This window comes from Perca fluviatilis, chromosome 7 (genome assembly GCF_010015445.1).
Source record: "Perca fluviatilis chromosome 7, GENO_Pfluv_1.0, whole genome shotgun sequence".
Classification (NCBI taxonomy): Eukaryota; Metazoa; Chordata; class Actinopteri; order Perciformes; family Percidae; genus Perca; species Perca fluviatilis.
In genome coordinates, this window is record NC_053118.1 from 10,729,296 (window position 1) to 10,756,532 (window position 27,237).

The 27,237-nt window shown below is 40.9% G+C and overlaps 2 protein-coding genes and 1 long non-coding RNA gene across 3 annotated transcripts; 2 read left to right on the forward strand and 1 right to left on the reverse strand.

Annotated features, from left to right (window-relative positions):
* Positions 1-11,395: 11,395 nt before the first annotated feature.
* LOC120563133 (hepcidin-like) lies at positions 11,396-12,198 on the reverse strand. The gene is made up of 3 exons (XM_039807256.1): positions 12,008-12,198; positions 11,825-11,902; positions 11,396-11,658 (listed from the first exon to the last, which is right to left on the reverse strand). The coding sequence occupies exons 1-3, from the start codon at positions 12,092-12,094 to the stop codon at positions 11,563-11,565; spliced, it is 261 nt and encodes an 86-aa protein (XP_039663190.1). The 5' UTR covers positions 12,095-12,198; the 3' UTR covers positions 11,396-11,562.
* Positions 12,199-17,055: 4,857 nt separating this feature from the next.
* On the forward strand, positions 17,056-21,896 carry LOC120561920. Its single transcript, XM_039805262.1, has 6 exons — positions 17,056-17,246; positions 17,352-17,429; positions 17,596-17,679; positions 21,178-21,288; positions 21,394-21,471; positions 21,634-21,896. Exons 1-6 carry the CDS (start codon positions 17,160-17,162, stop codon positions 21,727-21,729), a joined length of 534 nt encoding a protein of 177 aa, XP_039661196.1. The 5' UTR covers positions 17,056-17,159; the 3' UTR covers positions 21,730-21,896.
* Positions 21,897-22,720: 824 nt separating this feature from the next.
* On the forward strand, positions 22,721-23,301 carry LOC120562885. The gene is made up of 2 exons (XR_005639862.1): positions 22,721-23,106; positions 23,206-23,301. It is a non-coding gene; the product is annotated as an uncharacterized LOC120562885 (long non-coding RNA).
* Positions 23,302-27,237: the final 3,936 nt, after the last annotated feature.

A 27,237-nucleotide genomic window follows, 5' to 3' on the forward strand; every position in this document is an offset into this window, starting at 1 on the left:
GATATGGTCGATTGGGCCTAAACAGCATGACGGCACCGTTAAGGGGCTTGTAATTCACGATGACGTATCCTCAGGAATGGTACAAAACCAGTGCATGTTGTTGGTGGCTCATTCATTTCCAACATCGTACCGTACCGTACCACCGCCCACACACACACACACACACACACACAGTTTCGATCACCTCTTTATGCGATGCAATTCACACTTATTCACTTTTGTGGTCCACAAAACATCAAATAAACACATACAAAAAGGCCTCTCTAGGCTAAATCTGACTGGTACATGGGCAAAGAAAAAATGTTATAAACATTAAAATGTTTAATACAAGTCATGGCTGATTTAGCTCGAGATCCACTCTATGTAATCATTGTCCCAAAAGTAAAAAAAAAAAAAGCTAAATCTGCCGGACAGCTTATGGATGCACAGTAGCAGATGAATCAGACTGTGTCACATATATATCATTCTGGGAGACACAGACCACATTCTTCCTGCTCTGGTTAACCCGCCTGAAGTCACACATGATATTTCCATAGAGAGGCTGTCAGTGTTGAAATACCCAACTCTTCATATGCTCCATGCCCATCTCAAGGCCTAATGCTGAGCAGTTTTATTCGCCTAAACATCTTTCACAGGTGTTCAAAGTGGCACGGCACATTTTACACAGGAGGAGGCTATTCATTTTCACAGCTTAACACTTCCAACCGAGTGACATTTGCGCTATGGAGCCCCGAAAACTAACGAAATGTAATAAAGGGTTGAAGGCAAAAACCTAATGGACTACATTCTATGCAAAGAATAATAAGCGACATAGCTAAAGCTAACTTTCGTCCAACCAGTGCATGTTAGTCACCTACTTCCTGCATGCTGTGTTCGGCCTGTCGCATCAATTTATAAACTCAAACTCAGCAATTTATAAACTTATAATATTTATATACTTAGCTAAAGCACTTTAGCCAACAAGACATAACTTATAATATTTATATACTTAGCTAAAGCATTTTAGCCAACAAGACATTATGATATTAAAGAGACAGAAGGCATTAAATCTCACACTTCGGCTGCGTCACATTTCCCTGTCTTACCCCTTCCCCTTACCCCCACCCCTTAGTTTTGCGCGTTCACGTGAGAGTAAGGGCTGTCCATGCTCATTTTGATCAAGGGGTAGGGCTAAGGGGAAGGGCTAGATACCCCTTAGAGCCAAGCAAGGACATCTACAAAATGTCAAGGATGACAGTGTCACAGACAAACTGACGCTATATTTTGTAAAAAGTGCCAAAATTCTAAAGGTTCAATACATTTACATGTATCAACTAACAACTTATAATAACTATAATTATTCCACTCTTTTCGTTTCCTTCCACCTTCTTTGTGTTGTAATTCTAAACTCTGGTGGATTTCTGAGGACTATGGTTAACTGCTCCTCAGATCTCTGCAGGGTGAATCCAGACAGCTAGCTAGACTATCTGTCCAATCGGAGTTTTCTGTTGTACACAGGTTTTGCAGCGGCACAGCGGCTCCGTCCAGCGCATAGCGCCGCCCAAGACGATTGTGATTGGTTTAAAGAAATGCCGATAAACCAGAGCACGTTTTTCTCCCATCCCCGAATGCTATGTGGAGTAGCCAGACCCTCCTCCACAGCGCTGTGTTAAAGAAATACAATGAGCTAATAAAAAATCAAGTTAATTATGTTTTATTTCATTAAGACAACTGATTGGTGGATAAGGAAAAAAAAGTACTTTATATCTGATAACTTTTTATCACATTTTCTCATTCAGGCCTCCATATCGCGCAACATTGTTGTCCTAAAAGTGCATATTCTTTTCAAACAGGCTTAATCCTTAACATCGCATGAGTCTTCATTGTCATGAAATTGCATATTCCTTTAAAGTATTAGGTCAATAAGCGGCTCCGTGTAGCCAGTTGGGCACACCATGAATGAAGCAAAGCGAAAAGGAATGAGACGTCGATGCTGTGAGTTGTTTTTGAAGACATCTGCTGCTGGTTACGAGTTAATGAACGATTCACAGATGTCATCCCCTGGGCCAGACTATCACTGCTCCAGACTGAGGGATTAAACCTAAAGGCTTACGGAGAGGAACTGCACTGAAGTGGATTCATTAAGCACAAGACCACCACTACAGCACACATTGCAGCATCTACAACGGGAAAAAAGGGATACAGAGAGAATCGCATGACACATTTTGAAGAAATGGGTGTCTTTATTTCACCTCACCTTTCCCCACTGACATCAATCCAGTTTTTTTTTTAACTACTGCTGTGAGAAACTGGACACTGATATTGTTCTCAGTGTTGTTAAGAGGGTTAGCAGTCATCCACACATCAGAAGTAATGGTCCTCTCTGTGTAAACCACTTCTGTCAACTGTATGTATGTGTGCACGCATGCCTCTGTGCGTGTGCGTGTGTTTTACTGTTTGTGCTGAATGTGGTTAGGTGGCTGGGACTGAAGCTCCCTTTTAATCTGACAGAGAGTGTTTTTAATTACTTCTGTTGGGTCCTATTATTAAAGCCTGCTTCAAAGGCACAACAAGTGAAACCACTAGGAGGAAATGACCCAGTGGGCTCTACACTGTTACTGTATAGATCAGTGACAGCAATCTGTGTTTTCAAAGCAGGTTGTTATGGCACGTAAGAGCATCTACTGTACACACTATATTGTACCTCACAATACACTGTTGGGCACTAACGCGCTCCTTCCCTGGAATTATAAAAAACAGTACTTCTAATGTAGCTCAGCGTAAATTCGTTCAGGGAGACTTCAATAACTGTATCACTTTTCTCCTAAACTGATCAGCTGTTTGAGAGAGAGTCGATTTTCAGTCAAACCAATCAGATTCGGCCTCGTGTTTCACAAGCCAATCACAGCATGACATCCAGGTTTTAAATGTGTTCTCTCCTCTACAGCTGTCAGTTGTCATTTCAGGCAAGAGTGCGACCCACCTCCTCCCCTTACACCTCCAGGCATCTTCACCCACGCCACTCTCGGCTTTCTTCCAGCTGTCCGCTCCCTTCGACTCCTTCGTTCTGGTCTTCATCCCCTTTCACCACCACCACCAGCGTCTAGACTCCATCGGGGATATGTTCGGGTTTTCATAACCCTTTAAAATATATCTACATTTTATACGATGGAGTCTCCATAGTCTCCAAAGACTATGTACAATTCATATTTTGCATATGTAACTTACAAATAAATCATGCATATCTGCAACAAAGTCTCTCCTGATTGAATTACAGTTATTAATCCAAGTAAACGCTGTGTTACCTGGATGGGATTTGCTTTTATTGTCCCAGGCAGGCTTTCTTATATGACGACGTGACGTGTGAGCTTGTTGTAATTTAGCGCGCGGCAGGTCAAGTCACATCGGCTACTGGCCAAAAAGTGAAACAAAGGATGGACGATGACGGAGAGAGGAATACTTTCGAATTTTGACAATTTTATAAATTTTGCATTTTTTAAACTTATTTCTAAGTGTTGGAAAGGGCTGGCCCCTGGCGTGAACTCATTACACAGAGAAATAATGGCCGGTTCACGACAAAACGAGTAGCTAACCAGAATTGTACATTGAGTCCCAATGTGCAGACGCATTTTGGTCAATACCTCCTCAGGTCAGTAAAAGGTGAACACTTATGGAATTCTTTACCCACGGAACTTAAAGGGGAACTATGCAGTTTTTTTTAGCTTAATTTACCTTAAAGGGATACGCCACCGTTGGTCTCCCCTAGCTGTAGATAGGGGGGGCCAACGCATTTTTTGTGCATGCATCGTTTTAGTCCGGTGCAACTCCGGCAGCGCTGCCACTAGTTAGCTTAGCGTAGTGAATGGAATCCTATGTTGCCGGTTAGCATGTTGTGAGTAAAAGTGAGCCAAGAAAAGACAAAAAAACAACCTAATTACTTGCACTGAGACAAAAAATGCGTTGGCCCACCTATATTTCAACAAACGGTGGCGTATTCCTTTAACTGAACAGCTTCGGATTCATTGGAATGGTTATATGACTTTTTTCGGGTTGAATGGTGGCCGTCTCGCTCCCCCCTAGCGCCTGTGAGCGAAAAAGCCACCCTTGTAACTTTCGGCCGGCGAGCCGCCGGCCTCAGCGTCAGGAAGTGATGTCAGATCTCGCCATGTAACAAAATGCTTCACGGCACTGCAGACATACACGCCCCCATTAAGGAACCGGCTAACAAGGTAGCGATGGAGTTTTTCACACTGTCATCATGGCTGAGCCGGCAAAAAGATAAGGAGAAAGCTTGGAAAGCATTGTCGGAGGAACAGAGAAAGAGGAAACAGCAGACTGACCGAGCGGGGAGTCAGACACGAGTAAACATCAGAGCTGCCAAATATCTATTCCGAAGCTGTAGGGGGGGGGGGGCGAAAAGCGAGCAAAAAGCGAGCAAAAAGCGAGAAAACAGCGAAGAAATGGCCAAAACTGTATAGCGCCCCTTTAAATCCCTTTAAAACAGAACTAAAAGTGTTTAACACAAAAGCCAAATTATGGTTTAAACAACAACAGAGACGTGAGCAGTAATGGTGTCTCTTAGCTCTTTTATGTATTTTTCTTTTCTTTCTGTATTTTCTGAGAATTTTATAGATTATAGATTTGTTTTGTTGTTGTAGTTGTTGTTGTTTTTGTTGTTTTTGTAAAAGCCTGACCAGGGACAAGGACTGCAAATTAGCATCTAAGCTAGATGTCCTTAACACCTTGCATCTTTCACATCTGGTTGTGATAATGTTATAGCTACTGTCCCTGATAAATAAACAATAAAATGGTATAAAGGCTTTGTCTGGGTGGGAAAATGACACTGTGAGCAGAGTAGCATCCCTCTCCTCTCTCGCCTTGTGCACGCAGAGCTAGTTCACTAATTACTTTTGATAGGAAGTAAGAATCAAGGTAATATCATTGCTTTTTTAAGGAGTAATAAGTCAAAAGGAACGTATTACACTTCCTGAGTAACTTGCCCACCACTGCTCGCAATGCAGTGAGAGGCTGAGGGAGGGGACCTCTGCTCTACATATTAACCTACTGTGAGTGTGCAGTTGTGGCACATGTGACACATTCGTTCCAATGCAGATGGCAGAAATGGAAGTTATGACATTAGTGGGGCAAATGAGATTGCCCGGGATAATAAATGTTGTAATAATTTGCAGTTTTTAATAACTATATACTGAGCCATCGCTTGCCCTTAGAGCTGAGGGAAATCTGGAATCATTAATCTTCATATGGGTTAGCCATGGTGTTTGGCAGAGGCTGTAACAGCAATGAGTAGGAACATAGTGGTGTCAAAGGACAAGCAGATCTTAATATTTTGAAGAAGTTTGCCATATGTGAGCCATCATGGTGTGTACAAGCCCGCTAAATGGTGGCATTAATGGGGGACTTTTATTACTAAACTCGCTCCTAATTGCAAAAATGCAATCCAAAGTCAACTCTCAGTGCAGATTCTGGCTTCATTTGGAGTTGCTAGGCTACAAGTTAATCCCAAAAATAAATATGTTCTTCAGTAAAAGCTAATTGTCTGTGACAGTTATTTGCTTTTCTGCAAAGACATTTGAAACGGGAAACTGGAAAGAAAAAAAGAGAGAACCCGAGCCATACTGGAAGTACAATCCCAGTTATTTAGTCCCTCCACATCTGCTTCACCTGCTGAACAGGAAGTACAAAAGATTAATGTCCTTCACGCTCACCTTACGCATTAATATCACCATGCTGTGCTTGATTTGACAAATCGGGGAATATTTATGGTCACTTGCTGTGCTAGTGTTTCTGCGGTTAGGCCTCATAACCACAGGTGCAGTGGGGGACACGGGATTTGTTTTTTATCACCATCTATTACATGGAACAGACAACCCAGTGTGGTGTTTCCTATGGGTGCTGTAAGTATTTTGGGCTTATTTAACCTCACATTGCTCTAAAAAGCCTGGCTTTTTTTTCTTTCTTTTTTTTACATTGGGATCCAAACACAACACAAAGCCATTGTCCCCGTTCACTTGAGGGGAATATAGAGGAGAGCAGCTCTGTCCTTCCTCTCTCAGGATGTGACACGCACAGGCTTTATGATCTGAACTGAATCATACTGCGCACCTTAAACACATTACAGGCTGGGCAAATATTTCCTCTATACTGGTGCTCTCAGAGCCATGGGCACAGGCATTATATAGGGCTCAAGAGCCAACCGGTGAGGACAAATCCACAAGGATTCCTATTTTCCCCCTTCTGACTCTCTGGCAGCCTTACTCCATTCATTCAATTTTTATATGTGCCTAGTAGCCGTGTTACTACCGGTTTCAAGGGAGAATTAATCAAAAACAGGTCTTATTAAAGTATATTAAGACCAGTTGAATTGGATATAATGTGCTCACTAAGGGCCCAGAAGGCTTGTATCTGAACCATAGCTGACACTTGTGGCTTCTAGGAGCGGGGCTGTGTTATTCTGTAGTGGCACTGCACTGGTTCCAGGGGGGCTATTCACTTGAGCCAAGTGTTGCATTGTGGGTAAGCAAATTTTAAGTGGGTATGAGCACAGCAGGGGGTAACGGAGGGTCTCATTGTCCAGGAATGTTTATCTCCCCCCGCCCGCCTTCATTCAAGACTCGATTATGCAGCGCCATGGTTCCGAAGCAACCTTTGCCTCCACTTGGAGGGTCTGTGGAGGAAATATTCATTCATACATACACACACGTACACCCGGGCATTATCCTTCTTATAACAAGCCAGGTTGATTGCTCCCTCAAGGCACAGCGAGGAGGTGGAAGTGGAGCCGCTGGAGCAGCGTGTTGTACCTCAGTCTCCCTGGCTGGGCTGGGCTCTCTGGGAAGCCTGGAGCCAGTGATGCTCCCAGTGTGTGCAACACAGTCCTCATCCTCGGCACAACACATTTTATTGGGCAGTGTGTGGGTTGTAGAAACATGTTTAATCAACTCAGTCGTAGGGGAGGTCTTGACCTAATGTCAGTGGTTCTTAGCCCTGAGTGTGTCTGTGTGTGTGTGGGTGGGTGCGTGTGTGCGCGTGTGTGCGTGTGTGAATGGCTCCCAGCCTTTGCTGTGGAGTGTGACCTGCGGTGGAGCCTCTGGTTCACACTCGGCTCTCTGCTGTTGCTGGTTTAAGTGATTAACTGTAGAAAGTGATGACTAATCTGTCGTTTAGGAGTCTGAAACAATAGCAGTCAAATGAGATATTACAGGCAATATTGTACATAATGTGGACCTCTGGATCCAATCAAGGGGGCCATTAATAGAAAGCAATTCCAGAGTTTTAGATATTCACGTAAAAAAACGTATTACTCGCAAGGCTCACTAAAGAGAAATTGGTCTGTAAAATGTTTCGTATTTTAAGCTAGCTAATATAATTTGCTAGAAAATACCATACAATTGTCATTTTTAGCCATGCTGGCAGCAGGGAAGGCCATGTCAGTCACTAATAGATGGGTTTCCGTGACATTCACGGTTCCCAGATAATGTGTCCTGAGGACGTTGGTGACTCATGGGCGCTGATACCTGATACGTGTGCCAGACTGCCAGTAGGCTACATTCATTTAAAATTAAACATTGCAGTTGGTGCTAAGTGGAGCGTCTGTCATAGTGTGATTGGTTATGTCGCTGTCAGTCCCCTGCTCCATATCATATCATATCATATCCACGAAGCTGATCGTGGTTATGTGTCAGTTAAACTTCTATCTCCAATCCTATCTGTATTTGTGAGAAGTGGCGCTGTCCTGAGTTGAAAGATAGCCTACATTACGGCTTTATTATCGAGTTAATAGGCATGTGTGTTCGTGTCGACCACTGTCCATTTCCTAAGGTTCTAAAATGCAAACATTTTTTTACAATTTTTTATTTTTTTTTAAAGGGCGTGCGCCTGTGAGCACCCGCGGAAGAAAACATAAATCGGCGCCTATGACCTGACTTCCTCTAGTGCCAGAGTGTAATTGACATTTGAGTAAAATGTCTTGACAACTATTGGAAGAATTGACATTAAATTTGGAAAACGAAAGCTTCCAGTTCTTCTCAATAACAGTAGCATCCTTTGAAAAGCTTTCCACTTGAGCACTTTGTACACTTTAAAACACTAGTTTGCAGATTTATAGAGCTACTGTAGTTTACTGATGAACAGGCTCCTAATTGATGCCTGCCTGCCTGCCTGCCTGCATTGTGTTTTGTGTGTGCATGTGGGTATGAGTCAGATAAAATAAACCACATGGTGTGTGTGTGTGTGTGTGTGTGTGTGTGTGTGTGTGTGTGTGTGTGTGTGTGTGTGTGTGTGTGTGTGTGTGTGTGTGTGTGTGTGTGTGTGTGTGTGTGTGTGAGGAAGCTGAACAGAACCCTCTGCTCTCATTTACTATCTCCTTGTGTGGTTTGGCAGCAGCTCCGTTGGTATGGGGGCGTGTAATGGGCATCCGTCTGGGCGCGAGGCAGGCCTGGCATGGCGCTCAACCCCCTGCAAGGCTACATGAGGGTGGGATCAGAGCAGGAGTCCGCCAGGCTCCAGACTGCTAGTCTGTGCATGTGTGACTGTGAGCAAATGTGTGTGCTCCGACGTGTACACGCACTTGTGTGCGTGTGTGGTTAATAAAATCGTAATCGCATAGGTTTAAATAGCAACCACAGGTTCGCCATTGCTCTGCTTGTCACTTATAGCATGTGGACCTCTCTGTATGTTTGTTCACCATTCATAACTCTATCACAGAGTCTATCTGTGTGTGTTCCCTGATTATTTCTGCACTGAGTTAACACCAGACCATTTATTTGACATTTGTGGTCATTATAATTGTGAGGCGAGATCCAGCCATGCTGAAAGTAACACAATAGCATGCATACCACCATGGCTAGATGCCATACCTCCCTTCACTAGCAGGCGGAGCGTAGCAGAGCTGAGCTGGGCCCCGCTTAGCACTTGGACAGCAGATCACCCTTGGAAATGGATGTTGCCTCTGGAACTTGTTGTTTGACTTGACTTGAACACCTCAGTATTTTGGCCTGCATGGCAGATATTAAGTGTTAGAGTTACAGCGTACCATTACCATTATACTCTCTCTTCCTGATCATCACAGTTATGTGTTATTGATTGTACGCAATTGAAGCACAGACATGTAATGTGTAATGGTTTCATCCTACTCTGACAGTCCGCATGCAGTCCACACTCACAACAGGATATTGGATCGTAAATATCGAACTTGTTCAATATTTGCCACTTTTAAAATACTTAAGGCGAAGACATAAGACACTTTTTAGAACAAAAATAATAATAATTCGGGGATTTGCTGACCATTGTGTTGAGCTGAGAATCAGGCCCTAAACTGGCTTGATTCTCGTGGGGTGTACCCAGCATTAGTTGTAAATTATTTCAAGGGTAGATCAGTTAGGTGTTATAAGATTTTGTTGACTCTCGTGAGCTCTTTGAGTTCCCCTGTGTGATGGCTGAGTGTGTAAAACATGCTGATATTTATACGCACTTAAGTCACTGTTGCTCCATCACTGGCAGCACTGACATGGCTCCAGGAATGGGCTTGCATCACTCCCTGGATGATGCTGGGAATGGTCGGAGGAAAGTCCAGAGGAATGGGAACGGGAGGGTAAAGGTCAAGGTTAGGACCCAGTGTGACAATATGACATCTACCATGAACCTTTATTTTCTACAGAAAGAACACACAGTTTCATACTTTTTTTTAAAATGCATATACAGTAAGGCAGCAAAATTTTCCTCTGTGCTTGTGTGCACTAATGTGAATTATATGAGATTTATTTAAAAAAATATATAAACTCCCTAGGAGAAATGTGAAAGAACGTTCCTTCAGCGTAGTGCAAGATGACATCTATACTGAAAGCTGATTTTGTAAAAGCTTTTGTTTCCTCATTGAGCACAATGCAATAGTTATCCTGACGTCTTGGCATTTGTTACCAATTGTTTATAGATCAATGTCATACAAATATTTAATACTTTTTAAACATTCTGACAAGAATGTAATCACAGTGATATCATAATATTAAGAATTGTCCAGAAAAACTATTATAATTAATTTTTTTTCTATTTTTTTATTAAGATTGTCAGTGTAAAAACATATTCAAAAAACAAATAAAGTAATCAGTGTGTAGTTAACACTGATACAACTTCAGTTCGTCCAAATATCTTGTGAAATAACCAAAAGCCCTTTCTTTGTGTAACTCAGTCCAATTTACTGAAAAACCTTTCTGACCTGAGTAAATGATTTAAATGATCACGTCAGTGTCAACCAAGGGTAAGCTTCGCTTCAGAACTCAAACCTCCTATGGCACCATTTTGATGCTACAAAACGATCACCTCCCGTTAGCATTCCACTGACTGCCATTCATTTTGACGTCACTTTGACAGTGAATAACTTTACATCTGAAGCGTTTAAAGACTCTATTTGTCCATTGTTTATTTCTAAAGAAACACGACAATGTATAAAAGGCTCCATTACCTTGTATCTCACATTATGGCTCCGTAGCAGACGCTTTTATAAAAATAGGCTAACGATTGTGTCATAACCACGAGACTTACTGTCGCAATAGTATAGGAATTACTGTATAGTACAGGAGAAGCTCTTACATGAGCTGTTTAGGCTTAATTACTAATGTTAACTAGCATTTTAGTTAGCAATAATTAGCCTGTGCCCATGTTATCTCCTTACATATACCTACGCTCTCCGTCTCTGCAAGATTGGGAATAATTGAGATTTCTCTTGGCACAGCTACCAGAAGACTTACAACTTTCAGACAGGTTGCTCACGTCACATCTACATCTTCTCTCTCAGTTGGAAGCTGCGCAGTAACGCTCAGCGCTCACCGGAAAAAATGTGTTTCTAATATCCTTCACTGAACCAGAGCAACGGGATCTGTTGGTCCACTTTATATACTGTCTCTGGTGTCAACAAACAGTTCCGTGAAGGGCTCCACATCTGCTGCAATATACAGATGATTAGATGATGTTTCTTCTTTAAATACCTATTTTTTTAATATGTGTGCAGGTGAGCGTGGTCTGCAATCAGCTGCAGAGGAGACAGATGTGGGCATGGCTAACGAGAGCAGAGCCTGCCAGGTGTGTTCATTTTGTGAAGGTAAAAATATAATACAATGACGTTTTTCCCCTACTTCAGCCATTGGCCTTTGTTCACAGCAGACATTTTGACTCGGTGTTACTCCTGACATTAAAGACGGCTCGGTTCTGTCCAAGTGTCCCAGTAAGTCGTGACAGAGTGACAGTGAGCCAGCGTGCACAAAACCAGGACCCTGAAACTGAAGCAGCTAAATGGAATTCTGCCATCATAATTAATGTTATTATGTATCCACCTGTGCTTTACCTACTGTGACTAAATGGCTTCTGTGAAAAAGCTCCATTTCTAATTAAAACACCGACAGAATTTCAAATAGTGACATTCAACTTTATTGTGACAATCCACAGCAGTATCAGATATTTAGCAAAACCAGTGGACGATGCAGTCACATCACTGAGTACATGCACATTAACTACAGCATGATGAAGTTTAGAAACATCTGAATTGTACAGTAGTTGTTGGAGCAGGAATCCTCAGAATCTGCAGCACAATCCGCAGACACCGGGGGTGCAGCAGCCGCAGCAAACGCGACACTTAAAGCCACGCTTGTGTCTGTTGTTATACGGCATCTGTGTGAAAGACAAAAGACATGAGCAATGTGTTCATCTCCAGCATCATCACTCACTCTGTCTATTCTCTCTCCTTCTATAGAGAGCATCAGGGCACTTTGTAGGGAAAACACACATTCACTTCCATTTAAATTAGCTCAACGTCCATTCAGTTAGCTGAACGTACCTTCCACGAGTCCACTGATGTCTCCTCATGTTCAGCAGCCAGATTCTCAATGCCCATTGGCTCCTCCAGCTCTTGCACCTGTTGAGGAGTTGTGCACATTTACAGAAGGAACCAAATTTGAGCATTTTGACAAAACATTTAAAGCTGATAAGTGAATGAAATGAGTTTAAGTCAGGCTCTTACTTCAGTGGCTGGGACAGCAGAGCTCTGCTGAATACAAATAAAGGTGAGCACGACGGCCACTGCAACTGCAACACTGAATGTCTTCATCTTAGGACGGTTCAAACTGTTCAATCAAGTAGACTTCTTCAGACCTTTAGGTGTCTCCGTCAGCTCTTTGAGTGATTTCCCCTGTGTGATGGCTGAGTGTGTAAAACATGCTGATATTTATACGCACTCAGGCCACTGTTGCTCCATCACTGGCAGCACTGACATGGCTCCAGGAATGGGCTTGCATCACTCCCTGGATGATGCTGGGAATGGTTGGAGGAAAGTCCAGAGGAATGGGAACGGGAGGGTAAGGTAAAAGTCAGGGCCCAGTGTGACAATATGACATCTACCATGAACCTTTATTTTTTACAGAAAGAACACACAGTTCCATACATGAAGATGTTGCTGCACATGTTTTAAAATAAATAGTATGGAAGAAAAATATACTGTGTGTGTGTGTGTGTGTGTGTGCACAAATGTGAATTATAGGAGATTTATTTAAAATGTATATACATTTCCTAGGGTCATGAAAGGATGTCCTTCAGCAAAGTGCAGAAAGTGCTTGATGACCCCTCCCACCCTGCCAGGTCCCTCATCCAACTACTGCCCTCTGGAAAGAGAGTTCAAAGTCTCATAGGCAAAACATCCCGCTTTTTGTAACAGTACTTACCCCGCCACTATTAGGCTCTTTAATGCTCAGGCACCTTGCAGAGTAAACCTGTACTAAATGCACTCTATAGACTGCACAAGACACTTCATGGGAAGTTGCAATAGCACAAGGTCTTCACAGTTTTTTACTGGTTTGAATGATTGTCTATGTGATTGTCTTTTATGTACTGTATGTTCCTGTGTATGTATTGCCTTTAACCTGATTGGCACCAAGAAAATTGCCAATCAACTGTGTTGACATGGTAATAAAGTATTGAACTTGAACTTGAAGATGGCATATATAATGAAAGTTGATTTTGTAAAAGCTTTTTTTTTTTTTTTTCCTTATTGAACCTTATTGCAATAGTTATCCTGATGTCTTGGTTGTTACCGATTGTTCATAGATCAATGTCATATATAATAGATTTTAAACACTCTGACATGAAAACACCCAACTTATTATTTTTGCATTATTATTTTTCTTTTTAAGATTGTCATTGTAAAAACACATTCAAAAAACAAATAAAGTAATCAGTGTGTAGTTAACACTGATACAGTCAGGGGTCATTTTAATTTCTAGGAACTTCAGTCCGTCCAAATATCTTGTGCAATAACCAAAAGCCCTTTCTTTGTGTACAGTTACTCTGTCCCATTTACTGAAAAGCCTCCTGACCTGTGGCCGGTTAGCTCAGTTGGCAGAGTGGGCACATATATATACAGAGGTTTATTCCTCGACGCAAGGTCCAGGGTTTGAGTCCAACCTGTGATGATTTTCCTGCATGTCTTCCCCCCTCTCTCTCCCCTTTCATATCTCAGCTTTCCTGTCCAATAAAGGCAGAAATGCCCCCACCCCAAAAAAAAGTATAAATAAACTTTTGACCATAGTAAATGATTTAAATGATCACGTCAGTGTCAACAAACAGTTCCGTGAAGGGCTCCGCATCTGCTGCAATATACAGATGATTAGCATTTCTTTCTTAATACCTATTTTTGAATATGTGTGCAGGTGAGCGTGGTCTGCAATCAGCTGCAGAGGAGCAGAGCCTGCCAGGTGTGTTCACTGACTCAGCTGGAGCTTGTTTTCTAATTACACCCCCCCTTTATAAGCAGTGCTGTGCTGGACCTTCAGATGAAGGCCACAGGCCACACACAGGAGGAAGCTGCTCTGTGAGATGTTATTGTTAAAAACTCTGAGCGACTGGACTGTGCGCGAGAGAAGCTGGGAAACCAGAGACGTATGGTCAGAAAGTGACTTCAGGCAGCTTTTCATTTTGTTCCCAACGTGTTTTGGTTAACAATTGTGTTGACTTCAGGTCATGTTGACCCGTTTTAAATTTTTGTTTTTTATATCAGAAAATATGGGACGTAGAATTAAGCGCTGAAAATGTGTAGAAGAAAAATGTAACTATTTAAAACGTTGGAAAAAGCAAAAACAAACTGAAAAATGCGTCAAATGCAAGGTTGGCGTGTGTGCGTGCGTGTGTGTGTGTGTGTGTGTGTGTGTGTGCGTGTGTGTGCGTTGCGTGCGTGTGTGTGTGCGTGTGTGTGTGTGCGTGTGTGTGTGCGTGTGTGTGTGTGTGTGTGTGTGTGAGAGAGACACAACACAATGGTTAATTGCCTGATGATGTGCTTGTTTGAGGTGGATGGGAAAACAGTGGAAATGCCTTGTTTTACTGGTAACAAAGGACCTCACACAATTGTGTGACACGTACGTTCAAAGTGTGAATTTATGTTAGATATGAGTCAGCAGCAATAAAATAAATCCTACTTGTGAATCGTCTGTCTTGGCTGTGGTTTGTGCCGAGGGCAAGCCACGCTGGCAGCCACATGTGCTACAATATAGAAAGGGAAGCATCACCTTCAGCATTTCCTGAAACTACCGTTTGATCTGGTTTGTTACGTCCAATCATGATGAGCACATTTTGATTTCCTTATCTTCATTCATATCTTATCAAACCCAAGTTGACCCCCGTTGGTAGCACTAATAAAAACAGAGGCCATTTGTATTCTCTTCAGTCTTTCAAAACACAGAGGGCGTTTCTCAATACCAAGAATGCAAAGTACGGACTTGTGTTCTTGGGGAGAACGTTCTTGCTGGTTGTTCTTGGAAGAATTAACTCGCAAGTTCACAAGCACAGAAAACGCTGTTAACAGTTTGAGACGATGCCTTCTTCCTGTTATTGCTCAACACTCCCAGCACAGAGGCTACCTGCAAGGCTCCAAAATACCAGCTAGAAATAAAAACCACAACAATATAACCACTTTGTATTAAAACAATCTCCGGACAAGAAAACCTCATAATTCTACAACTATTGCAATAATATTGAAAAATAAAACTAATTGAGCTTTAATTTTATTGTTTATGGTTTAGCTCAAACACCCCTTACTTATTCAAAAGAGTGGAACGCGATCCCTGTTATTAGTGTATAAGTTTAAGTCAGTTTAAATAAAAAATAGGCATATGCACTGGTGTGTCCTATGTGTTCCTATTAGTATTATGTGGAATTATCATTATTATGGCATAATTTAAACAAGTCTCCCGAAAAGAAATGGGTATAAAAGACCTCTGGGGTCCTACAGCGGGGTCTCCGAGTGTGACTGTCCGAGCGCCGAGCTAGTGGCCCCGGCAGGCGTAAGCTGGCGGCCGCATCAATTTATGGAGCTCCGAAAACTTTGGAGCAAATTGTCAATTCGGCAAAGATTTTCGCAAAATACATAATTTTTAAAAGTTCACCGTATAATTTCTAACAGTTTTTTAGTGTCTAAGTTTGAGTTTGAGACTTAATATATTCCTTGAATACACATAAAAATGTGTATTTTATGTAAGTAACAATTTGCCAGATAAAACCAGAAAGTTACCGATGAATTCATTGAATGCCGAAATGAATGTTGGGATACAGGTGCTGCGAAGTTCATACAAGTTACCAACCGATGTATCCTCGGTAAATGGGCGTGTCAAGAATACATCCGGGAATTTTAACTGTTCTTGGCGAAATGGGAACTTGTGTATTGGGACAGTACTTTGGCAACACGAGATGACATTTCACAGGGACACAAGCACACAAGTCAATAGAAGAACACATATTGGGAAACGCCCAGTATCTTGTGCAAAAATCAATTTCCCTGACTTTACTCCCTCTCATTTACCCTGGAAAACCCCTGCTGGCCTGTGTGATGGTCATGTGACCACAACATCAGTGTCAACAAATAAAACCATGAATGGATCCACATCTGTTTTCATCTTAAGAGGACTCATCACCTTATCTTTTAATAATACAACCAATTATTACAATAGAACTTCGCAGTGGCCTGGTTGTGTACTTGTTCTAATGAAGCTTTTATCAAATCCGTTAAAGAAACTGAAGTTGAACAATTTAAGCTTACTTCCACTTGAAGATGAAAGAAGTCTAAAAGATGTCCCACATGATGTTAACATTTTATTTAACCATGTTTTCTTTGTTCTTTCTTTGTAATTTCCATCCAGGGACAATTGGTGTGTGTGCTTATTCATTTTTTTTAAATGGATTTTATTTTTATTTTTTTATGATTAACAGTTTATTGGTTTTTCAGAAAATTTAAGCACACATGCATATCAGAAAAATGAAGCAGTACACATACAACAAAATAGAATGAAAGGAAGACATAGTGCGACCATAGACAAAAACTAAACTATAAATACATTTTAGAAAAAAAAAAAAAAAAAAAAAATTAGCTAGAACGAATTAAAGGGCAAAAGAGTACGAAAGTGATACTTGACGCCTGCACAGCGCCCATCTTCAAGTTGTACTACCTTGCCAATATGTCAAGTAACCTATACACAGTTATTCATGGCAGCCATGCTAGCTAAATGCTATATAAATATATAATATATATATTATGTTAATATCATTTTAAGAAATAAACTCTTCCCTTATATTTCAATAGTCATTTTCTGACAGTATTACCAGCAGGCTGTTGAATTTCTGACCAAATGTTAAGCTGGATTGTAAACTTTTGTAATGCTATTTTCATTTTTACATGTTTCTCGTAACTAAAACATTCTGTATTTGAGTTTATTTAAAATGTCTTACATTACCTCAGCTTTAATAAGCCAAACCCTGTGTACATATCTAAGCCTATCTTAGGTGTAAGATGTGCATCGTCGGCATCAGTGTTGTTTTAAATGGATGTTATTTTTCATTTGAATGGTGTACAGTCTCCTTTTAACATTAGAATCCTACAATCAAAACTAAGGAACATCCCATTCCTCTGGACTTTCCTCCAACCATTCCCAGCATCATCCAGGGAGTGATGCAAGCCCATTCCTGGAGCCATGTCAGTGCTGCCAGTGATGGAGCAACAGTGGCCTGAGTGAGTATAAATATCAGCATGTTTTACACACTCAGCCATCACACAGGGGAAATCACTCAAAGAGCTGACGGAGACACCTAAAGGTCTGAAGAAGTCTACTTGATTGAACAGTTTGAACCGTCCTAAGATGAAGACATTCAGTGTTGCAGTTGCAGTGGCCGTCGTGCTCACCTTTATTTGTATTCAGCAGAGCTCTGCTGTCCCAGCCACTGAAGTAAGAGCCTGACTTAAACTCATTTCATTCACTTATCAGCTTTAAATGTTTTGTCAAAATGCTAAAATTTGGTTCCTTCTGTAAATGTGCACAACTCCTCAACAGGTGCAAGAGCTGGAGGAGCCAATGGGCATTGAGAATCTGGCTGCTGAACATGAGGAGACATCAGTGGACTCGTGGAAGGTACGTTCAGCTAACTGAATGGACGTTGAGCTAATTTAAATGGAAGTGAATGTGTGTTTTCCCTACAAAGTGCCCTGATGCTCTCTATAGAAGGAGAGAGAATAGACAGAGTGAGTGATGATGCTGGAGATGAACACATTGCTCATGTCTTTTGTCTTTCACACAGATGCCGTATAACAACAGACACAAGCGTGGCTTTAAGTGTCGCTTTTGCTGCGGCTGCTGCACCCCGGTGTCTCGGTGTGGATTCAGATTCTGAGGATTCCTGCTCCAACAACTACTGTACAATTCAGATGTTTCTAAACTTCATCATGCTGTAGTTAATGTGCATGTACTCAGTGATGTGACTGCATCGTCCACTGGTTTTGCTAAATATCTGATACTGCTGTGGATTGTCACAATAAAGTTGAATGTCACTATATGAAATTCTGTCGGTGTTTTAATTAGAAATGGAGCTTTTTCACAGAAGCCATTTAGTCACAGTAGGTAAAGCACAGGTGGATACATAATAACATTAATTATGATGGCAGAATTCCATTTAGCTGCTTCAGTTTCAGGGTCCTGGTTTTGTGTACGCTGGCTCACTGTCACTCTGTCACGACTTACTGGGACACTTGGACAGAACCGAGCCGTCTTTAATGTCAGGAGTAACACCGAGTCAAAATGTCTGCTGTGAACAAAGGCCAATGGCTGAAGAAGGGGAAAAACGTCATTGTATCGTATTTTTACCTTTACAAGACGTTGCAGTCGTGTTTAACACTCAGAGGTCTAAGCCATTTTTAACCAATCTTTGGTTCGCCTGGTTTCCTTGTAATAATGCTTATATAACCTCAACCCTGTTTTGCACATTCATGTTATAGACCTTTTTTTCCAGGACAACCTGGGCTATCAAGACATGTATGCTGTTGGGATGTCACATGAATGTATACATTGGTAAATGACTATAAATACAAAAGACTAAACTGGAATTGAATCTCACAGAAATGGGTTGAACTCACGCAGAGATCAATAATGTGTAAGGCTTTTGGATTTTGAAAATTGTTCTCCCACGTCTTAGCAATCAGAGGGCATTAAACTAAGCACTGTCTGTAACTTACACAAATATAACACTCTTTAGATTGAAAAGTCCATGTGCTTTATCCAAAAAGTTAGTTGTGCCATCTCCAATGCACTTCATGTCTGCTATGATACATCCAAATCGCACTCATCGACACATCCAGGGCTGCCTGAATAACCTGCGGCTCGGCTCTGAGAATCGATGCATTATTGATTGCATTTATGCTGTTATATCGTTATTTTGGTCCGTTCGTTCCACATTTAGTGTTCGTTCCACATTTAATATACGTAGCGTCAAAGTAACACCGTAAGGAAGGGGGCAGCATCTCCAACATTGTGATTGAAAACACCAAAAAAGAAGATATTCAGATCAGGAAGACAGCCTCTGGTTGGTCGACACACTCACCTGACAACATTCCGGGAGTCAAGATGGCTGGAGCCTGTAAACAGTGGATTTATGGTTCCTGAATTATTGTGCAAAGTCTCAGAAAAGACACTGCAGTTTCAGACTGGATTAGAAAGCTTCTGGAAGGCCTAGTGGGAGACCTCCCTGGAAAGGGCCAGATTCTAGCTATCGTGGTAAACAATCAGAGCAAAGCTATCTTGAAATGATGCTGAAATATCGAACATTACGTAACTTGATTTATGGATTCATAATTATGGATTTATTGTGCAAAGACACTGCAATTCCATGATGTATTAAGAAGCTTCTGGATGGCCTACAATCGCATGGAAGACCTCGTTGAAACGGCACGTTGTTCTGCTTCTAAACAAAAAAAAAGTAAGTCTGCAGTGTTTTTTTCACAACTTTATTGAAAAAACATTCAAATATACATTTCAGACACGTAACCTAATCAAAATACTGATCCAGTGAAACAATAATATGACCACAAAAATAGTGTTAACAAAGAATCTATGTAGAAGGGGATGAATAAACAATTATATAAAATAACAATAAGGGACAAAACAAAATACATAATTTTTAAAAGTTCACCGTACACTTTGACAGTTTTTTAGTGTCTAAGTTTGAGTTTGAGACTTAATATATTCCTTGAATACACATAAAAATGTGTATTTTATGTAAGTAACAATTTGCCAGATAAAACCAGAAAGTTACCGATGAATTCATTGAATGCCGAAATGAATGTTGGGATACAGGTGCTGCGAAGTTCATACAAGTTACCAACCGATGTATCCTCGGTAAATGGGCGTGTCAAGAATACATCCGGGAATTTTAACTGTTCTTGGCGAAATGGGAACTTGTGTATTGGGACAGTACTTTGGCAACACGAGATGACGTTTCACAGGGACACAAGCACACAAGTCAATAGAAGAACACATATTGGGAAACGCCCAGTATCTTGTGCAAAAATCAATTTCCCTGACTTTACTCCCTCTCATTTACCCTGGAAAACCCCTGCTGGCCTGTGTGATGGTCATGTGACCACAACATCAGTGTCAACAAATAAAACCATGAATGGATCCACATCTGTTTTCATCTTAAGAGGACTCATCACCTTATCTTTTAATAATACAACCAATTATTACAATAAAACTTCTCAGTGGCCTGGTTGTGTACTTGTTCTAATGAAGCTTTTATCAAATTTTTTAAAAAAATTTTTTTTAATTTATTTTTTTTTTTTTTTCTCTAAAAAAAAGAAGTCTAAAAGATGTCCCACATGATGTTAACATTTTATTTAACCATGTTTTCTTTGTCCAATCCAGGGAATTTCCATCCAGGGAAAATTGGTGTGTGTGCTTATTATTTTTTTTTTAATGGATTTTATTAATTTTTATTTTTTTATGATTAACAGTTTATTGGTTTTTCAGAAAATTTAAGCACACATGCATATCAGAAAAATGAAGCAGTACACATACAACAAAATAGAATGAAAGGAAGACATAGTGCGACCATAGACAAAAACTAAACTATAAATACATTTTAGAAAATTATAAAAAGTAAAGGGGAAAAAAAAGGAAAAAGAGACAGTGATGCACAGAGCCCTTGAGTTTACAACCTTGCCTATATGTAGGTACAGTATTCTATCAAAATGTATCCATCAGTCATGTTTTCTAGCTAAATGCTATGTTTATATATATATATATATATTATGTTTTAATCATTTTAAGAAATAAACTCTTCCTTTCTTATATTTCAATAGTCATTTTCTGACAGTATTACCAGCAGGCTGTTGAATTTCTGACCAAATGTTAAGCTGGATTGTAAACTTTTGTAATGCTATTTTCATTTTTACATGTTTCTCGTAACTAAAACATTCTGTATTTGAGTTTATTTAAAATGTCTTACATTACCTCAGCTTTAATAAGCCAAACCCTGTGTACATATCTAAGCCTATCTTAGGTGTAAGATGTGCATCGTCGTGCATCAGTGTTGTTTTAAATGGATGTTATTTTTCATTTGAATGGTGTACAGTCTCCTTTTAACATTAGAATCCTACAATCAAAACTAAGGAACATCCCATTCCTCTGGACTTTCCTCCAACCATTCCCAGCATCATCCAGGGAGTGATGCAAGCCCATTCCTGGAGCCATGTCAGTGCTGCCAGTGATGGAGCAACAGTGGCCTGAGTGAGTATAAATATCAGCATGTTTTACACACTCAGCCATCACACAGGGGAAATCACTCAAAGAGCTGACGGAGACACCTAAAGGTCTGAAGAAGTCTACTTGATTGAACAGTTTGAACCGTCCTAAGATGAAGACATTCAGTGTTGCAGTTGCAGTGGCCGTCGTGCTCACCTTTATTTGTATTCAGCAGAGCTCTGCTGTCCCAGCCACTGAAGTAAGAGCCTGACTTAAACTCATTTCATTCACTTATCAGCTTTAAATGTTTTGTCAAAATGCTAAAATTTGGTTCCTTCTGTAAATGTGCACAACTCCTCAACAGGTGCAAGAGCTGGAGGAGCCAATGGGCATTGAGAATCTGGCTGCTGAACATGAGGAGACATCAGTGGACTCGTGGAAGGTACGTTCAGCTAACTGAATGGACGTTGAGCTAATTTAAATGGAAGTGAATGTGTGTTTTCCCTACAAAGTGCCCTGATGCTCTCTATAGAAGGAGAGAGAATAGAGTGAGTGATGATGCTGGAGATGAACACATTGCTCATGTCTTTTGTCTTTCACACAGATGCCGTATAACAACAGACACAAGCGTGGCTTTAAGTGTCGCTTTTGCTGCGGCTGCTGCACCCCCGGTGTCTGCGGATTGTGCTGCAGATTCTGAGGATTCCTGCTCCAACAACTACTGTACAATTCAGATGTTTCTAAACTTCATCATGCTGTAGTTAATGTGCATGTACTCAGTGATGTGACTGCATCGTCCACTGGTTTTGCTAAATATCTGATACTGCTGTGGATTGTCACAATAAAGTTGAATGTCACTATATGAAATTCTGTCGGTGTTTTAATTAGAAATGGAGCTTTTTCACAGAAGCCATTTAGTCACAGTAGGTAAAGCACAGGTGGATACATAATAACATTAATTATGATGGCAGAATTCCATTTAGCTGCTTCAGTTTCAGGGTCCTGGTTTTGTGCACGCTGGCTCACTGTCACTCTGTCACGACTTACTGGGACACTTGGACAGAACTGAGCCGTCTTTAATGTCAGGAGTAACACCGAGTCAAAATGTCTGCTGTGAACAAAGGCCAATGGCTGAAGAAGGGGAAAAACGTCATTGTATCGTATTTTTACCTTTACAAAACGTTGCAGTCGTGTTTAACACTCAGAGGTCTAAGCCATTTTTAACCAATCTTTGGTTCGCCTGGTTTCCTTGTAATAATGCTTATATAATCTCAACCCTGTTTTGCACATTCATGTTATAGACCTTTTTTTCCAGGACAACCTGGGCTATCAAGACATGTATGCTGTTGGGATGTCACATGAATGTATACATTGGTAAATGACTATAAATACAAAAGACTAAACTGGAATTGAATCTCACAGAAATGGGTTGAACTCACGCAGAGATCAATAATGTGTAAGGCTTTTGGATTTTGAAAATTGTTCTCCCACGTCTTAGCAATCAGAGGGCATTAAACTAAGCACTGTTTACTGTAACTTACAAAAAAACTACTCTTTAGATTGAAAAGTCCATGTGCTTTATCCAAAAAGTTAGTTGTGCCATCTCCAATGCACTTCATGTCTGCTATGATACATCCAAATCGCACTCATCGACACATCCAGGGCTGCCTGAATAACCTGCAGCTCGGCTCTGAGAATCGATGCATTATTGATTGCATTTATGCTGTTATATCGTTATTTTGGCCCGTTCGCTCCACATTTAGTGTTCGTTCCACATTTAATATACGTAGCGTCAAAGTAACACCGTAAGGAAGGGGGCAGCATCTCCAACATTGTGATTGAAAACACCAAAAAAGAAGATATTCAGATCAGGAAGACAGCCTCTGGTTGGTCGACACACTCACCTGACAACATTCCGGGAGTCAAGATGGCTGGAGCCAGTAAACAGTGGATTTATGGTTCCTGAATTATTGTTCAAAGTCTCAGAAAAGACACTGCAGTTTCAGACTGGATTAGAAAGCTTCTGGAAGGCCTAGTGGGAGACCTCCCTGGAAAGGGCCAGATTCTAGCTATCGTGGTAAACAATCAGAACAAAGCTATCTTGAAATGATGCTGAAATATCGAACATTACGTAACTTGATTTATGGATTCATAATTATGGATTTATTGTGCAAAGACACTGCAATTCCATGATGTATTAAGAAGCTTCTGGATGGCCTACAATCGCATGGAAGACCTCGTTGAAACGGCACGTTGTTCTGCTTCTAAACAAAAAAAAAGTAAGTCTGCAGTGTTTTTTTCACAACTTTATTGAAAAAACATTCAAATATACATTTCAGACACGTAACCTAATCAAAATACTGATCCAGAGAAACAATAATATGACCACAAAAATAGTGTTAACAAAGAATCTATGTAGAAGGGGATGAATAAACAATTATATAAAATAACAATAAGGGACAAAACAAAATACATAATTTTTAAAAGTTCACCGTACACTTTGACAGTTTTTTTGTGTCTAAGTTTGAGTTTGAGACTTAATATATTCCTTGAATACACATAAAAATGTGTATTTTATGTAAGTAACAATTTGCCAGATAAAACCAGTAAGTTACCGATGAATTCAGTGTTACATTTCTCACGTTCAAAATAAAAAAAAAACATATTTACATTCAATTTTGATGTAATGATTGGTTTTACATAATATATAATGCATAATTTGTGTCCAAAAAGTAATTGAATGTAAAATAAACGTGCGGTTCATCACTGCAAAAACTGTATTTGTTTTCAATATCTAAGAATGTAGAGAGATCTGTCCTTGCTGCAGGCTAGGAGAGTGATGGCATTGAGGTGGAAAAGTATGGACGGCCCTACACCTGGAATGTGGTTATGAGAAATGAGAAATTAACTTATGTTAGTTTAACTTATGAAACTAAATAAGTTCACAGAGATATGGGACACTTTTATGCAGTTCCTGGAAAGTGACCAGACTGAAATGAATGATTCAATTTGAATGGCGGCGCTTGTGGAAGCTGGCATGCCTCTTATAAAATAAATAGGACCACCATTGATTTTGTTTTATATATTTTCATTTTTTTTTTTTCTTTCTTCTTCCTTGAATGTTTACGCTGTTGAGGGTGGGGGGAGGGGGATGTTCATAACGTTACTGTCCCTGTGACTGTATATTTTCTATGTGCAAAACAATAAATATATTGTTAAAAAGAGATATAGATTTGTAGGCTATATAAGTCTCTGCACTGTATTGATCTGGAAATACTGAATATGACATAAGAGGTATGACCTCAGAGGGTTACTATACCTATCTGCACTGACCCCGTCTGTCCCTGTCTCAACATCATCTCTGACCAGTTCTCACCCCCCCGTTCCTATGCATTTGCTGTTCCTATTAGGAATTAACTCGACTTATTTACGACAGACTAATCGCTACCAAACCCATAAAGCATCCCCCATGCTCCTTTGCACCTCGATCTTTACATCTTCCCTCAAAACAAGGCCGTGACAGAAACTCCATCTGCGTTTCTGTTTGAAAATAAGATGACAAGTATGGCCTCTGACCATCGAAAGCACACGACCGCCACAGTGTTAATCCACTATTCCTTGTTTCCTTCCCTTCCTTCCTCTCCTCGCCTCTCCATGCATGGCAGTTAGAACCACAGCCTTGGCTGGTGAGACGTTCTGACACAATACTGGGAACTTTGCCAAAGCATGTGTAAGACAGGAAGAAAATCCAATGGGAGACCATTGTAATTAGTCCAATAAATGTTTTCACTTGGATGTATTCGAAACAAAGCGGGGCTTATTACAGCGCGCGTGGGTTTTATTGTGAGAGCTTGTAAGCGGATGATGTCTTCTGCACGGAGTCAAAGGGCACTGCTTTTCTGTGGCAATGAAACAATTTAACAGGAGCCCCTGCACCAACAAAACCTGTGTTCTGCTACTGTGGATGCAAAAAAAAGTGAAACTGCTACTCTATTTCCTAATATGAGGATGTAATAAATGCATTCATGGATTTTTGCTTTAATGTAAGCTCTTTTTATCCTTTTCCACTACTCCTGATAAAATATATAAATAATAGCAGATACCACTGCAAAGGCACACTGGTTTTAACTAGGTAACATGGATGCTTATGACTTTCATTAAAACGCCAGTGATCCTTGCGAGAGACTTTTATAGGAACTGCACAGTAATGGTATTTAAATAGGATTATAGTGCTTCTGAAACTGTGTTTATGCCATGCTCATTGCTGAAGTCGCTTACATGCCCAGAACAACATTTTGTAACCTGTAATACTTCTGATTCGTAGATGCCAACACACACAACCCTGACTTTAATGGGCTGGGGCCGACAGTAAGGGCCCTGAAGGCTCCTGCCATAGATGTGGCTTTCCTGAGGGGTGTGGCAGGGGGATAAAGGGGGCAGAAAGGGGGTCAGGCACATTCACCACTGGGTGTCGGCCCGGCCCAAATTGCTGCCACATGAATGGCTTGTGCACTTGTGATTAAGGAAACAGAGGGATGGAGGTGTAGAAGATGGTTTCTAAGTAATGTGGACGGGTAGGAGCACTGGGTAAAATGCTAAACACAGAGTAATGATGTAAAGTGGTACATTTTCTTTTGCGACTATCTTTCTTTTAATTGATTCTTCGAATCGATAGTTTTTAAAAAAAATGTTTTTTTTACTATTGATTTACCTAAATATTTTTTGTTAATACGGCTGCGCTACATCATATCCGTTTCCAGCAAAACTGAGCGAAAGCAGTTTCTTTACAAATGAAATAAATGTCAGACTGACTGACTGACTGACTGATGATACGTGATGTGCATTCTTCTTAGAAAAACTATCAGTTCATAGAAATGTCCCATGATATATTGTCTCTAGAAGTGTATTTTTCAACTTTTGGTTTTGTTAAAGAAGGAAATGAAAATCGCAGTGCAAATTGAATCGGCAGCCACGTATCGTGAAAGAATCGAATCGGGACTAAAGCACGTCATCCCAGCCCTATGAAGTGGGGTGACTGGGTGTACAATATGGCATCAATGAGTGATATAAGAGGCCATTTGCACTGTGGTCGCCATGTGGTAAGCCTGCAAAGCATCCAGTCAAAGAGCTTCCACTGGCCTCTAATTTGCTGCGCCTGTGTCCTGTGTTAGTTAATTAAGCCACAAGATAGCCGGTCAGACTCAACAGTTCCTGGGAGGCGATATATTTAGCCGTCCCGTGTGGCCCTGCGGGGCGGTTGTTTTGAGGTGACAGAGCTGTCTGTTGCGGCCCGCTCGGTCGCAGCCTGTCACGCCTGTAAAAATGTTTGTGAAGCGAAGAACCCAGAAAGCTGTGGTCTCGTGCCAAAAAAAGGGTCTTCGCTCACACTCGGCGCGTAATGACAGAGCAACACAAAGGTTGGACTCTGCGACAGTTCTGTGGATGTCGGCCTAACTGTGGAGTCTTTGCCTCTGAGCGGTAAACAAACTTCTTTTTATTCTTTTATCGAGCGTTACAGCAGAGCGTAACCATATGTGGGGGGACTTATTTGTGCAGTACCCATCTTCTGTTTCGATCTCATTAAACATACCTAGACTACAATTAGCATGGAATCTTAATTTGCCTGGAAAGTTAATTAATCCATTTAACTTTCAAGGCAGGCTCGTAAAGGCTTACACTCGTATGGCTGTAATACGTTATTGGAGGCATTTGCAATGGAAATGCTTAGTTTTCCAGCCACCCAGGAGTATTTAGTAAGCAAAATGGCCTTTTCAACACCGCGTCTTGTCCCCTTTTTAAATTCTTAACACCCACCACTTATTCCAAGCAGGCAGTCAAAATGAGGCACACTGGAAATCGCTCCTGTTTTATCCATGTCGCTTTACACCCAGCTTTTATAACGTAACGTGGCAAGCATTACACGATGAGGGACTAATGATATATTTTCTCAGCTGGAACGTGGGAAATGCACCGCGGACCTGAAACAGTGTAGAGTCTCAGTAAATTAGTGTGTGCCGCTAAGTGAAAAGTGAACAGCTTGCCAGAGCTGTACTGGCTCGGGACCCAATGGGAACCCGCTATACCGCACGGTGGGAGGGAGAGCCACAGGAGATATTGAACCTATGGGGAAAGGAAGCCCTCTGTCAGCGAGAAGTCAGCGAGACTCTCTGAAAACCCAGACTTCACCCTCTGACAGCTCGGAAATATC